The 15,751-nt window shown below is 42.9% G+C and overlaps 2 protein-coding genes across 5 annotated transcripts in view; one reads left to right on the top strand and one right to left on the bottom strand.

The window, feature by feature from the left end:
* ATP6V1H (ATPase H+ transporting V1 subunit H) overlaps positions 1-966 on the bottom strand; it is a 38,141-nt gene extending 37,175 nt beyond the window's left edge. The window contains exon 1 of the mRNA XM_083451234.1: positions 806-966. The gene's annotated coding sequence lies outside the window, so the exon portion shown is untranslated. The remainder of the gene's footprint in view (positions 1-805) is intronic.
* Positions 967-968: 2 nt separating this feature from the next.
* The window catches only part of RGS20 (regulator of G protein signaling 20), a 51,227-nt gene continuing 36,444 nt past the window's right edge, over positions 969-15,751 (top strand). For 2 of the 4 annotated variants that reach the window (XM_083451373.1, XM_083451378.1), the window contains exons 1-2: positions 969-1,051; positions 5,004-5,414. In XM_083451373.1, coding sequence (XP_083307499.1) covers positions 5,304-5,414 — 111 coding nt within the window. In that variant the 5' untranslated portion in view covers positions 969-1,051; positions 5,004-5,303. Of the gene's footprint in view, positions 1,052-1,071; positions 1,385-5,003; positions 5,415-15,751 lie in introns of those variants that run through there. The other 2 variants (XM_083451372.1, XM_083451374.1) reach the window with 2 other exon arrangements.

Raw genomic sequence — 15,751 nt, 5'->3', positions numbered from 1 at the left:
CTCAGATGAAGGCAGTTGAACAACCATTTTTCATTCTAGCATACAACCCAACTTCACCTATATGTACTCCAAAAGTCATTAGCAGTACCAAGATACTGGTTTGACTACAAGGAGCACAAACATTTAACGGAGTGGTGAGAGAAAACCTAATGGTTCAGTAAACTCAAGGACAGCAAGATTCAGAAAAACAAAGCTCTTACAGAAAGACTGAAATAACTAGACAATACCCATCCAGAGATCAGAGTGGCCCTGTGCTGTTTTGCTTTTTTAAAATATGCACAGCAGCATCTCCATCTTGGCACTTATTTTAGTCGCCTTTCTGCACCACTTAAAGAACATCTAGCCCTATAGCTGAGAGTGCAGCAGAGCAATCAAATTCATGGATTCCAAGACTAGCAAAGGCTGGGATGAGCCACAACAGCAAGGGGCTTACAAAGCCAGAACCTCAGTAATTCCTCCCAGAGCCTGGAGATAATAGAGAACCACCCTGCTCTGCTTGTGACCTTCCCTGCGGTATCGCGATAATCACTCGCCGCTTAAACAGATGCTGGGAATCCGCAAGAGCTTTCCTAGCTGAGAGTATTTTGCGTGCAGCGGGTACGTGGGTAGCCCGGGAGGCGAGAACGGGGCGGCCTTCCCTGAGTTCCAGCTGAGTCCCCTGGGCAGCGCGCAGATTCCTTGCCAGCGATGCTCGCCCGAAGGCAAACGGGCGCAGCGCCTGTCCCTTCCCGGTGCCCACCAGCCCCACCCCAAGTACTTCCGCTCCAGCCCCTGTCCCGCTCCCGGGGTTGCAGACTTCACTTACCTCCTTCGCTTCGTAGGCCGGAGATGAAGTCCCCGGAATCCGCAGCGGCAACGGGTGACCCAGACTCAGCAGCTAAGCAGAAGAGGGACAGCCGAGACTCACGGTCATGTGACTGCGCTCAGCTGACAACAACAGCGGCCGAGATAGGGCGACGCTACGGGTCCCCGGAAGGCTCCGTTCGCGAAGCGGGAAATGTTAGCCAAAAGAGGAGGCGGGGGACGCGGCGAGGGCGAGCGTGCTGGGCCGGTACGTTAGAGCGCTGTGTAGACGCAACTTTTATTTTCAGCGTCACAGAACGCTTTTCTTTTTATTTTCTAACGTTATTGGAGGGTTAATGGGAGAGTTTGAAGAGAGCCTTTGCAGGCAGCTGTGATAAAACAATCATATAGCCTGGTCCGTGGCAAGTTTAGTAACGCAATGACCTCCAATGCACTCGCCCTCCCCGCAGCGCGCGCACGTACACAAACATAGAACTTTGATCATCTGCACAAGTTCCAGCTTGTCCATATCCTTCTTAAATTGTGGTGCCCAGAGCTGGACACAGCATTCCAGGTGTGGTCTGACCAAGGCAGAAGAGTGGTACTGTTACTTCCCTTGATCTCTTACTGTTTCTTCTGTTGATGCAGCCTAGAAGAACATTAGCTTACTTTGCTGTTGCTGCATCACACTGTTGACTCGTGTTCATCTTGTGGTCTATTAAGACCCCTAGATCCTTTTCACGCCGCCTACTGACAAGCCAGGGGTCCCCCATCTTATATTTGTGCAGCGGCTTAAAACCTGACATTTTCCCCTAGTGATATTCATTTTGTTAGTTTGGGTCTTGTTCTCCAATCTGTTAAGGTCATTTGGAATCCCAATTCTGCCTTCTGCGGCAGACAGAAATGGGAGCTCCTCCTCCCATTTTGGTATCATCTGCAAATTTGATGAGCACCCCCTCAATTCCTTCTTCCAAGTCATTTATAAAGACGTTGAACAATAGCAAGCATCTCACTTGTCACTTTTTTCTCCATCAGTGGAGTACTCTTTGGGTTTTGGTCAGTCAAGCAGCTAAAAATCCACCCAACAGTTACATTGTTCAGACTACATTTTACCAGCTTCTCTGCAAGAAGATCACGGGGGACTTTGTTAAAAAGATACACTACATCCCCAGCATTCCCTGATTCACCAAGCTTGTAATTCTATCAAAAAAGAAATGAGATTCGTCTAGCATGACTTGTTTTTGAGAAACCCATGCTGAGTTGTAGTAATCACAGCATTCTTTTCAGAGTGCTCATATACAGATCTGTTCTAGGACCTTTCCTGGTACAGTGGTACCTCGGGTTACAGACGCTTCAGGTTACATATGCTTCAGGTTACAGACTCCGCTAACCCAGAAATAGTACCTCGGGTTAAGAACTTTGCTTCAGGATGAGAACAGAAATCGTGTGGCGGCAGCAAGAGGCCCCATTAGCTAAAGTGGTGCTTCAAGTTAAGAACAGTTTCAGGTTAAGAACGGACCTCCAGAATGAATTAAGTTCTTAATCCGAGGTACCACTGTATTGACATCAAGCTAACTGGTTGGTAGTTACTTGGGTTTTCTTTTCCCCCTTTTGGAAGATGGGACAACATTTACCTGTCTCCAATCTGCAGGGACCTCACCTGTTCTCAAAGAATTCTCAAAGGTTATAGACAATGGCTCTGAGATTATATCCGCAAACTCCTGTAGTCAGTGCTTTTTTCTGGGGGGACGCAGGGGGACGCATACCCCTAAACATTTTGTGAATCTAAGTTTGGCCTCATTGAGGGGCAGTATTTCAATTTGAGTAGGAATAATAATAATAGTAATAATAATAATAATTTATTACCACTCTGGGCAGCTCCCAATCAAATATTAAAAACACAATACAGCATTAAACATTAAAAACTTCCCTAAACAGGGCTGCCTTCAGATGTCTTTTAAAAGTAGGATACAGTGGTACCTTGGGTGGCTGGGGAAACTCAGCCAGATGGGCGGGGTATAAATAATAAATTATTAAATTATTATTCTAGAGGGTTAATGTGGGGGGGATGGTAAGTGTGGTGGTGAGATGACAATCCAGCCACATGGGTGGGGAATAAATAAAAAAATTGTTATTACAGTGGAACCTTGGTTCTCGAACGGCTTAGTTGACAAACAAATCAACTCCCAAACACTGAAAACCTGGAAGTGTTCCGGTTTTCGAACGTTTTTCAGAAGCCGAATTTCCAATACGCGTGTTGGCTGTTGTTTCTGGGGCACCTGTACCAATCGGAAGCCGCACGTTGATTTTTGAACATTTTAGAAGTCAAACGGACTTCTGGAACGGATTAAGTTCATGAACCGAGGTACCACTGCATTATTATTATAGCTGTGCATCCCATTATTTCAAGTAATAATAATAATAACAATCCCTCTTGTGCATTTTGGGAAGTAAATGTTCAAATTGGAGATAAAAGGCCCACAATACACAAAGAGCTCCCTCTCTGTTTCTTTGGATTGCACCTAATTCAGTGAGACTAATTGCCAGGTACAGGGTTGCGATCAGACAGAGTATCAGTCTTCGAATGACATATTTCAGTTTTATGTAATGTAAACCAACGGCACACCCTCCGGTGGGAACTGCTAACATATGGAACAAAACTCAATAATATGATAATTTATTATTCTTATTACAGCGAAAGCAAAAGTTCAAATACTTTCACCAAACACAAATTGCAATTTAATGAGATGAAACAATATTCCGTATTTCCTGATGTATGCCTTCATATGTTTTTATTTGATTACAGTATATGACAAAACATCAACAGTTTTCAAGCTTCATTTTGCTGCTGTAGCTGCAGGTGTTTTACTTCCTGGAATGACAATCACTTGGGTTGTCTGGCTTGCTATAAACCTACTGCCCCTAAATTCCAATCTTTCCTGCATGCACATGTTCTTCCACATCTCTTCCTCCCACGTGTGTTATTGGGGGATAGACAGGGCCTTGAGGGTAATCCCCACTTGTGCAACTGATCTGCTTGTGCAAACAAGACTTCCCCTTCTTCTCCACTCTTGCAGCCAGCTGTTCAGTCTCCGAATCTGCTCCAGGAAGTTGGCGGCCCTCTAGAGCAAAGTATGGGGAGAAGGCTGAAAAGGAGAGGAAGGGCAAAACAGGTCACTTTTGCTGGTGGGATCTTGGATCTCACCCAGAATGTATAAAATAACTTGGGGTCAGCCCATCTAACTGTTAGTCCCCACCCTTCATTGTGTTAAGGGTGGCAACAGACTTGACTTATGCAAGGATATGGAACTTGTGGCTCTCTAGGAGTCACTAGACTACAGCTCCCACCATCCTTGACCCAATGGCATGCTGGCTTGGAGCCCAACAATATTTGATAGGCCACAGGGTAGCCTGTCTCTCTCTCTTTGGTCTAAGTCCAACACAACCCACACACTACCATGCAGCCTCCTGTACAACATAATACATAAAAACGCACCAAATATATAAATCACTCTCAAAAGCTGAGCTAACAGGGATTTTGTTCTGCAAAACATAATGTCTGCGAAAGACTGTGCTGCTGTAATTAGATTATAGCAAGCACAGAACAGAGCGAAACCAAAGGGCACCAATTTGTCACAAATATAATTATGAAAGTATTGCTGACAGACTAAAGTGGTCATATCGTTAACAGGTTCTAATGAATGAATCCATTATGACAATTTAACCTGGTTTTCATTCTGTAGTCTTCTCCCACCTTTAGGCAGAATGGATGATGGATACATATAATTTAAATGGTGTGGTTTAATGCAACCGGTTAATCAGGTCTTATTTGTAGAGAGAGAGAGAGAAATTATTTCTGTGCTATTTAAGCTAGGATCAAAGACCTATTAATAAGCTACCTGAAGTTTCTCAGTGTTCACCTATATCGCTAAAGTCACATTTTCATTTAGACAGGAAGGATTAGTTAAATCTGTTGGCTACTCTGAATGACAAATACCACTGGTCTAAGTTGTACTCAGCAGTTCAGTGTCACGTTCCAATCCCTGTGGAACTGTGTCATCCTTATGCCTAATCTTTTCTGTACAGGACTACACGTAAAAACCAATTCACTGAACAATGCTGCTTTGCTCTCAGTGTTAATTGTCACGGCTACAATGAGTTTAGATGCTTCATCAGATATTCTGTATCAGGATTCATTTTTCTTCTTGTTGTTGTTTTAGAATCTTTATCAACTTGCAATCACCAAGCTAAAGCAATCCACTAATACTTGGACTAATACTTTGTGGAATTCAAAGGAGCTGCACAGACAACAGATAATCCTGTTTGCCCTCCCAGCTGTAAGCAGTGCAGGAAAGATTGAATAAACTTCAAGAGAATCAGATACTTTTCCCATTGATGCAAGGAGAAGTTAATCTTATGCTGCTTTCATTTGCTTCCGTGTCTGGATTTGAAGTATATTTTCTATAAAAAAAACCTGACATTTTCCAAAGAAAACGGAGTGTGGAATTGGATTTAGAAATATGCCCTTTTATGACCTATCAGTGTGGAGGCAATATCTATTTTCCTTCAGGACACAGAGCACAAATACAGAAGGTGAAAATGAAGACACCACAGCTCAGCTCTTTTTCAAGGTAAGAAAAAGTTTGGAATAATGAAAAGAGAGGGACAATGAGTTAAATTAATGCTGTTGCATCACTAATGCTTGGTTCAGAGAGAGGTGGCAATGCCTACAATGTGATTTCTCCTATAAGTGATAACAGCAATAAAAAAGATTGCTGCAAAATGATAATGTATAGTTAGGGCCCTGTTCAGGTCTTTCGCCAGCATGGAAAATGAATCCAGTAGTGCCTTTTAAAACTTGATTTTCTTAGTTCTCGGTGATCTCATTTTAGCTCCATGTCAGTCCTTACAGAAGCACTGAGTTTACTGTTAAAGGGAGTAATGCATGTGCTCTCAATTGATTCCTAAGTCAAACACAATAATTTTATTTTGCCATGAGTACAAAGTTTAGGAAGCTGCTGCTGTGTCAGTTTCTCCACCTTTGAAGTCATGATAAAACAATTTAAAAGCTGCAGTGCTTAAGAAAGAGAAGTAGTGCTGTAAATTTCAAACACTGTAGCATTCTTCACCACTTTCCTGTTACTATATTTAATTCTTCCTTTCCCCCACCCAGTTATCTGCTAAGCATCTCTCTGAGTCCTGCACTACAGGTGCATTGCTCATTCAGGAGATCATCCACAACCATTCAAGGAACACTGATGTTCTTTCGTCAAATCTCAGCATCCATCTGGAAACTTTTTTTTTTTCAAAAACCACAGTGGCAGACCTGTTCACAAAAATCAGACAGCAAGCCCACAACACAGCTTTTGTGTGACACCAGGCGCGCCTTAAATCACTGGCTCTCCCTTCCAATCAAGAGTGCTTATATGTCACCAATTCCTAAGGACTTCACCTTTTGTTTTTAAACTGCACATTTCTAGTCCTCATTGCTACAGAAAGGAATTTAATAAATTTAAGAAGTGGTACTACTGGAGTGGAGAGTCATTTTGATGGGGTTTTCCGGTGGCCAAAAGTAAGGACTTCTCTACTCTATGCACACACACCCTGCCTCTAGAAAGCAACCCCACTCCTCTGTATAAAACTGCCCTAAAAGGAATCCCTTCAACCGTTTCCTCTGACATTCTTTATTTTATCAAGGAGAGAACTATATTCAAAGAAGCTAATTTGCCACATTTAAATCAGTCAATCCAGTTGAATTATTTTGTTTTATGGGTGCAGAAGAGGTGGGGCAAGGAAGTAGTACAGAATGTCTGGACTGTAGTGATGTTCTTGCAGTAATTCTCTGTCCATGTAAACATTCACTGCCCTTGCTTCACCTTATAACCTACTTCCTTCCTTCCGCTTTAGGACACTCTAAGCCTCTATTAGATCCTGAAGCCTCTTCCTGTTGCTTTCTAATACTTCTACAGGACATTAACTGCCTATTGTCTACTTGACAGTCTAGGTCCTACCAAGACTCCTGGACTTGGATTCTAGCAGCCTGAAATTGTTTTTGCTTCTAGTTTATTTTACTTAATCCTAACCTCGTTCTTTGCTATCCGACAATGACTTTACTTTATTAGTTTCTAGGTTAATCCTCTCTGGTACTGACCCCTTGGCCAGGTTCCTATTGGACTTATTCTCCCTTCCCCAGACTCCATTTCCCTTTTTCTTCTCCATCTTAGTATTTTACCCACAGAGATAGAGTAGCTGGATCAATAGCTTTAAATCCCTACATAAACAGAAGGATTTTTATCCTTTCATTAGGTAAATTTACATATACTGTATGCTTATTCACATTTCCACAATCTAAATTGCTAAAGAAATATTTTAAGCCTTACTAGGTGACATTTAAAGACCTTTTAAAATATTCATCATGAGATTTAGTTTAGCTCTTTGAGTCGGTTACATCTAGCTTTTATTTGCAAATGCTGGTGAGGTTAAAATAGGTCAGTTAAAAAAATAGCTTTGTTGTTTTGTTTGGCCTAATTCATACTAAGCAGAGTTTATTACCGCAGTCTATGAAAGAACAATCCAGTATTATTTTGGCATTTCTGTTTTGCATTTATTATATGCCAGGATATAGTTTGGGGAATAAATACCACACACTTCCATTTTTTCTGTTTATAATTTTACAGTGTAAGTGACTTCTTGTAGCATTTTCCTTTTCTCTTCTGAGTTTATTTTAAGTGAAATTAAAAGCAGAATTTGATAATTTTCTCTATAGATAATTGGTGAATGTCTTGAATGTGAACCATTTCATATTGTGCAGGTGTTTTGCTGCTACATTATTATTTGTACAGTAGTGCATATTCTATCTTGCTATAACAGGTTCACTCAAGGGAGCCCACTGTCATTAACTGTGGCCCTAGAATACAGACTCTGAATCAACCCTTTAATCCTTGCCCAAGGTTCCTGGTTTTGCCTTAGGCTATGTGCGCATTGCCATTCAGTGCATTACCACTGCTGGTGTTTGAAGCAAAGTACTTTACATATGACATTAGCAACAATTCATATGTGGCTTCTACTACTGTTTGATGTGTTCGCCCTCAGGCCAGCTTCCATATCATTTGAAGATATAAGCCATGGTTAATCTGAGATGTGTACATTGCAGACAGGCTAATAATGGTGCTTCACCCTGTGTTGCCCATGTCTTCCCCACAACTCTGCCCCACCCCACCCCCCATTTCAACTATTCCCTCAGTGTAGCTTTGTTACAAATACACCTAGTGTATTTGGCACATGTTGCCACCATATTATTGCTGTTATTAACCTGCCCTTCAACCTAAGGTCCCAGAGTGGATTACAACAATTAAATCACAATATTTAAACAGTTTGAACATATCTGTCACAATGGCAATATAGCTGGCACTCCAGCATAGTATTCTATAACCTCTTTGATAGCTGAACTTAACATTAGATTGTGTCCTGAATCATTTTGGACTCTCCTCTGTATTCAGCATAGCTGTCAACATTTCCCTTTTCTTGTGAGGAATCCTATTCGGAATAAGGGAATTTCCCTTAAACAAAGGGGAAAGTTGACAGCTATGGTATTCAGCAATGCATCAGTAATATACAAATTATCAACAATAAACAAATACAATCAGCAAAAGGTAAAAAAACACAAGTCTACATAACTAAATTACAAGTTTGAACAAGTTGGCTGAAATAAAAACATTTTTGCTGGGTCTAAAACAATAGAAGAGCAATTCCTGCTCAGTGTTCATAGACCAGGAAGGCCAGAGCACATGTGCTGCTACACTAAAGATGAACTCCTCACAGATACCAAATTGCTAGCTCTGCAGATGAAAGCAGTCAAATAGGGGTAAGATCAGGCTTCCTCAACCTCAGCCCTCCATATGTTTTTGGGACTACAATTCCCATCATCCCTGATCACTGGTCCTGCTAGCTAGGGATCATGGGAGTTGTAGGCCAAAAGCAACTGGAGGGCCAAGGTTGAGGAAGCCTGGGTAAGATGATTCCCCAAGTATACTGGGCCCAAGCTGATCAGGATCTATATGCTCATCAGAGTACCTTGTAGCAGATCAGCAGCTGATGCAGGTCTTTGAGCAGAAGTTTTAATATGCTGTCACCAATCATGCTGCAGCATTGTGCACTAACTGCAGCTTCTGCACCAGCCACAAGGGGAGGCCCACAGAGAGTGCATGGCAGCATTCCAGTCATGAAGTTACCAAGGCCTGGACTGCTATGGTCAAGCTATCCCAGCCCAGGAATGTCTGCGGCCAAAGCCGATGGAATCTCTTCCTGTACATCCTCATTGAAATAAATAGAAATTGCACATGTTCAGCTGTGGATTGTACCTATTATTGAGATCTCTCCTCCCACACTGACTGAGGTTCTGTGTTTCCTGGCAAGGAGATGCACTGAAGACTGCTCATACTGAATGGCTAGTGGTCATGCGCCTGTTAAGTGTTAAAGGCAGGGGGAAGTGGCAGCCTAATAGTTTCCATTTGCCCTAAATGGAATAAGGCTTCTAAATATGGTACATGAAACAGCTAAATCTTCCCACTTCTGTTGACAAGAGGAAATTAGAAGCCAGCAGTGAAGTGTTGGGGGAAAGGCAGCAAGTGGCAATAAGAGGATCCCCACCGGATCAGACCAACAACCTGTCTAGCCCAGCTTCCTGTTGTTCATAGTGACCAACCAGATGTCTATGGGAACTGGCTTCTCCTTTTCTTATTCCCCACCAACTGGCATTCAGAATGCTGCCTCTGATTCTGGAGCTTTTGATGCATTCATTTATTAGTGAAATGATTTACAAGCAGGTCTCTCTATCCCGATGCTTGTTATATGAAATTTCACTTATTCAAACAAGAAAAAATAGTACCCAAACCTCACTATACACACTTCAGATTCAGATATCCAAACAGCCAGACCTGTGTAAGCAAACCAGCCGCTTTAAACAAACCTTCATTTTTGTGTTTTGCTGGTCTACAGCAGCTGTTTTGCCAGAAACCATGAGACAAATAAGAGAGCATTTTTCCTTTCTTTGTTTGCCTTTCACAAGGATTCAGAGGGTTTTCCTAGTTTTTTCCCATCATTTTCAGGTCAAAATTCCACGGTCAGAAACAGATTAGAAATTTCTCCATAGGAATCAAGGGGAATTGTCAACTCATTATGCAGATACTAACCAAACTACCATGGGACGCGGGTGGCGCTGTGGTCCAAGCCACAGAGCCTAGGGCTTGCCAATCAGAAGGTTGGTGGTTCGAATCCCCACGACGGGGTGAGCTCCTGTGATTTGGTCCCAGCTCCTGCCCACCTAGCAGTTCGAAAGCACATCAAGTGCAAGTAGATAAATAGATACCGCTCCGGCGGGAAGGTAAACGGCGTTTCCGTGCACTGCTCTGGATGGCCAGAAGCAGCTTAGTCATGCTGGCCACATGACCTAGAAGCTGTCTGCGGACAAACGCCGGCTCCCTCGGCCTATAGAGCGAGATGAGCGCCGCAACCCCAGGGTCGTCCGCGACTGGACCTAACGGTCAGGGGTACCTTTACCTTTACCTTAACCTAACAAACAATTTCCTTAGAATGTCTTGTGTTTGGATAGTGGGACCTCCATGTATAAGAAGAGGGAGGTCTTCGGGGCCTGCTTAAAAACCACCATAGAAAGGGCCTGTGTAATCTTCAAAATGATTGAATTCCACAGTTGTGGGGCCAGCTCAAATCCCTTTCACTGGAGTTCAGATAGTATGTGTCTGTCATGATTCACAGTCATTGCTAGCCTCATTTTAAAGATATCAGGGTTGGTCATGTGTCGCCATATTCTGCATCCCCAGCAATGCAGTTTTGCTTGGCTCAGCGTTGTTCCTTGGTATCACAGCCAATCTTTTCTATTCAAGGTTTCCTTTTGGGACTTTGCAGGAGTTGATGGGAGGCAGGAGAACATAATGTTCCCCTTTGCTTTAGGGAACAAATACAAGTATGTGGACTCCAATATAAAGGAAATTGCCTCTCTCCATTATGCGTATGACAGTATGGCCAAATATATATCATGGTGTTTTTTCCTGCACAGAATTTAATTTCCAGTGCTATAGCCTGTCTATATATCAGACTGCTGATAATCCCAGCACCTTCAAGGGGGGGTGGGGACTAGGATACTTCCAGATTGTCACTATTTTGCGGTGGAATTCAGTCACATCCCAACAAATTTAGGTTGTGCAAAGAAAGTTGATTTGGAGCTCTTACACAACAAACCCACTTCCCCAAAAGATCAGACCTTTTTGAGATAAAGAAAGTGACAAGAAAATGCACTGGCAAGTGTGGGTTAATGCTTGCTTTGAAGCAATGTCAACTAACCTCCACGAAAACACATAAGATGACGATGATGATGATGATGATGATGATGATGATGATTAAATTTATACCCCACCCATCTGGCTGGATTTCCCCAGCCACTCTGGGCACCTTACAGCATATGAAAAAATGTAAAAACATCAGAAATTAAAAATTTCCTGATACAGGGCTACCTTCAGATGTCTTCTAAAAGTCAGTTAGTTGTTTATTTCCTTGACATCTGATAGGAGGGCTTTCCACAGTGCGGGCGCCACTACCAAGAAGACCCTCTGTCTGGTTCCCTTTAACCTTACTGTCAGGATACTGTCCAAACCGAAGGGTGGGCATCCAGCCAAATGCCATTACGCATGCCTGCCTGGTTCTCCCTCCTGCGTGCTATCCAGAGAAATCATCTGCCTCCTTTCTGACTGGACTCCGTGACCGATGTCTTCCGACACTAGGGCACACATTAGCAGAGTAAACAAAACATCAGCAGAAGCCAGGCCCGGGGAGGGGGCACTAAAGCTACTTTATTATTTACAGTTCACAACAAAAGGGAACATGTCTCCTCTCCTTCTTGCTCTCAGAGAGAAGGGAACAACAGCAATACGAAAACGGAACAGTGAAAAGCAAAACATCCATTCTCGTGCTCCAACAGCTAGTGTTAGAATGTACACAGATATGTGATGGTTAACAGTCCCACATATCTGTGGTGCAGTGGGGGAATAGAAACCTAACACTTCTTGTAGTGAGGGAACCACCAAAAGGCCCTCAGAGCTGAACCTCAGTGTCCAGGCTGAACAATGGGGATGGAGACGCGCCTTCAGGTATACTGGGCCGAGGCCATTTAGGGCTTTAAAGGTCAGCACCAATGCTTTGAATTGTGCTCGGAAATGTACTGGGAACCAATGTAGGTCTTTCAGACAGCAGAGTGAATACTCATCAAGTAGCCAACATCTAATCTCCCTACAAACCACTCAAGATCAAAGCTCAATAAATGGATGTCTAAAAAAGTCCTGAGTATAAAAACCCTCCTGACTGGGAAATGCAATTGAAAAACAGAAGATTCTGTCTACTACTTACCACCTGGGGCAGTGAGGTGGGATCACATAGCCAGTGAACTACCAGTCCCTGTTCAAGGTATTAAGATTTTGCATGAATCAGTACTATCTCTGTGAATGCTGAATGGGAATAGGCTGCATACAGAAGACACAGTAGCCACTTAATACCTTAGTATGTGGTAACTACAACTGTTGAGAGGTGCCTTCTGACTGTAGCCTCCAACACCTGAGGTTATTCCTTCATTGCATTATTCCAGCTCTACAGTGCTATGATTCTATGACCAGCCTCATGTCATTGCTAAGTATTCAGGAAAGCTTGGTAAAGCTCAGAGTACAGCCTAGGGTAGAGACTATGGTATCTACACCCACCATAAGAAAGCCATTAAGTAGCTACTATATAGCAGGTAGGCAAATGTTTCCACATTAATGCCCAAATGAGGGTCCAACAAATCAAGCTGAGGTTGGCTCAGAGCAGCCACACTTACATATTTAAAATCTGGAGTTGTATTGTTTGTACTGAAGTACGAAAATGTAAGCTTTGATGTTGCTAATTTTTATTTGTTTACCCTACTCTTCAGCCTGTGAAAAAGCTCCTAGAATGCTTTAGAATGATCAGTAATAACACTTTCCCTACCTTCATGCTTATAATCTAAAAGAAATGATGCAAAAGGGAAAGGGATTGTGATTTGAGGTTCCCTGGCTGATGGCAGAGGCCAGAGTATGCTGTCTTCCATGTAGTACCTCTCCACCATTTTGAAGAGGTCCCAGTATCAGCAAATATGAGAGAAACCTAATTTAATCCTATTGTGACCTTCCCCCATTGTTTAACATAATTACCTGTGGTCTGAGGAACTTCAGACTAACCTTCAGTTCTGCCCAGTGGTTAGCGACCCCAGAGGGAGGGCTTCATGTTTATTAAGCATGAAGACTGTATAGAGCAAGTTCCAACCTAAAGGAAGCAATTAATGAGGCTTCACAGAACCATCCACTTTCCTTTCTGCTGCCTTTCCTTCCTGGCAGCTCACGGCCTTAAACAGTAACACTAATGATTTCAATGGTCCAATTAGCAAGCTGTTCTTTCCTAGCATATCACTTTGAGCTTGACCCTAAGCAAGAAGCAAATAACATCTGTCTTGGTTGAGATCAAGCTCCTTGAGGGATTTTGTATGGATTAGCTTGGCTGCCTCCCCAGCACAAAGATCAATATGTGAGTCAGCCATGTGCCTGAATACCAGCAGTGTTTTTTGAGACTCAACTTTTAATCTGCCGGGTTATTAGAATCTATATAGGAGGCAGCTGTAACAGACTTTCCTACAGCCGTTCCACCCAGAGACCTCAGCAGAGTGCTCAAATGCTTTACAGAGACAGTGCTCTATCTGACAGTCAGAGAACAATCTTCTATGTGAAGAGTTGCATGGTTTAAGAAAAAATGCCCATAAGCAGGGAGAGCAGAATCTTTGAAGTTGCCTGGGCAAGCAGATGGAGCAGGCACACAGGTTACCTGATCACACCCAGGGCTTACCCACACTTCCTCTCATCCCTGTTGCTTTCCCTTGGGGAAAACTGCTCTTTAGTGCTCAATAGGAGCAAATGGCAGTTCAAATATTCTCCAGATTGACATTTGCTCTGATTTAGCACTGAAGAGCGAGTTTTCCCTGGGAAAGGACCAGGGCAACAGGAAAACTACTTGGACCCATGTTTTCTACGCACCAGACAAGCAGAAGTGTGGACAAACCCTCACAGTCTTCTCCCCAATAATGAGATGGATTGTTAAATTTCAGCAGTGATTTCTCAATCTGAAGCTATGCATGTCAGTTAGCACCTGCAAATTTATGCAAATATGTAGCCTCATCTGTTTGTGATATGCAAGTGGCTGCCCTAAATAAAACCTATATGATCTTGTGATTAATTTTAAGCAGTACGGTTTTTTCTAGAAAAATAGGTGCCGAAACTCACCATGAACACCTCCCTCATTCTCTTAGAATAGCAACGGCACCCACCTGAGAGGTGCTGGAACTGAGTTCCAGCTGTTAAAAAAAGCCTTGATTTTAGGTGACCAGCAGTTAAGGTTTAGCCATATCATCAAATTTCCTTTGTGCTTCTCTCATAGGGATTCATTTTTGCCCTATAAGAATGCACACTATAGCCAATCACCAGAGCTTCCCCTTTCGCTACAACAACACACAGCAGAAATACATCCCATCAAGTACTGCCCACTAGTTTGGACAGGTCAGGAAACATCAAGATAGATATTGGGGGAATACAATTGAAAGTGCTTGTGCATTGACGAAAGCACGCACAGAAAAACTTTACCGCCGTATTCACTGATGCCCTTGTGTGGATACAGCATCTGTGGGACTTAGTTCTAAGTAAATGTATTTATGTTTGAAATACAGGTGCTCAAAAGCAGGAAGGGGACTATTTGTGTTTTCAGGCAGTTCTTGCTCTAGTCAGTTTGGAGTATAAACGTTCCATTAGCTGGAATGCTGATTTGTATTGCAAATTGCTCGCTTCTGATCCTCTTCCACTTATGAATATGATCAGGTGCTCACACAGATGACTTGAGAAGTCCCAAAGGCAGTATAAGCCCTGCATACGAAAATGCTCCAGGACAGGAAACATTTCTGCTATTGTCTTTGCCATAATGATTCTGCTTACTTTGACTATGCCTACAGTGACACCTGCTGGAGGATTTTAATTCAGTAATGCAAAATTTCACATTGCCTTCAGATTATCATTTGGAAAAATCTTACCGCAACCAGTGTGACCAAAGGACCAGATCGATATGTGCTGCACACATGGTGTTTTTAGGGCTGTAAGGAGCGGCAAGTTCAGGGGGGAAACCATAGCTCAATGGTAGAGCATCTGCTAAAATGAAGGAGAAATGTCATTTTATCAGCACCTTCAGCGGAAACCATTTCTCTCTCCCAATGCTGCTCTTTGAAGCCTTAAAAACTGGATATGCAAAGAGCAGCACAGCACTGCTTGCAAAAGGGTCTTCAAAGTCCTAACCATTGGGAATGTCAAATTTGAACCGACAGAGGTTTTGAGATAAAGATCTGGCCCACTGGCCAGGGAAGGTTCCCTGCCCTGCCTTATTTCAAGATTTGCCAACTTTTTTGGGCAAATGTGTCATGCTACATTCAAACTGTTGGAGAGTGCATCTCTGTTGCACACTATCTTGAGTTGCCAGTTCAAGATTTTGAGGGGCCCAAGGGCAAGTTGCCCACAGTGGGCACCTCTCTTCCTCACTGCTACCCACTACTTCCTCATCTTGCAAATGCCTGTTCTTATGTGATCAGAATGACACCACCCAGGTCCAAGAAAAAGCTATTAACAGGCTTGTGGGAACCCCAAGATGTGAAGAATTAGAGAAATGGTTTAGAGGAATGAACCAATGCAAGGTCCAAAAATGCTGCAGCCTAATGAGGGCTGAGTATGCTCAGTGGGCATGAAATGTTAATTGACTGTACAGGAGGAAAAAGCGGTAAATAGGGAGAAGAATAGGGATTGGAGTCGCCTGCTGTCTGGAGCCCTGAACTGTGGCATTCTACACTGCAAATCCCAGCTGC

The sequence above is a fragment of the Podarcis tiliguerta genome (genome assembly GCF_965153285.1).
Source record: "Podarcis tiliguerta genome assembly, chromosome: 7".
In the NCBI taxonomy this organism is placed as follows: domain Eukaryota; kingdom Metazoa; phylum Chordata; class Lepidosauria; order Squamata; family Lacertidae; genus Podarcis; species Podarcis tiliguerta.
The sequence above is the reverse complement of the archived record's forward strand: the minus strand, read 5'-3'. Positions and strand labels throughout refer to the sequence as shown.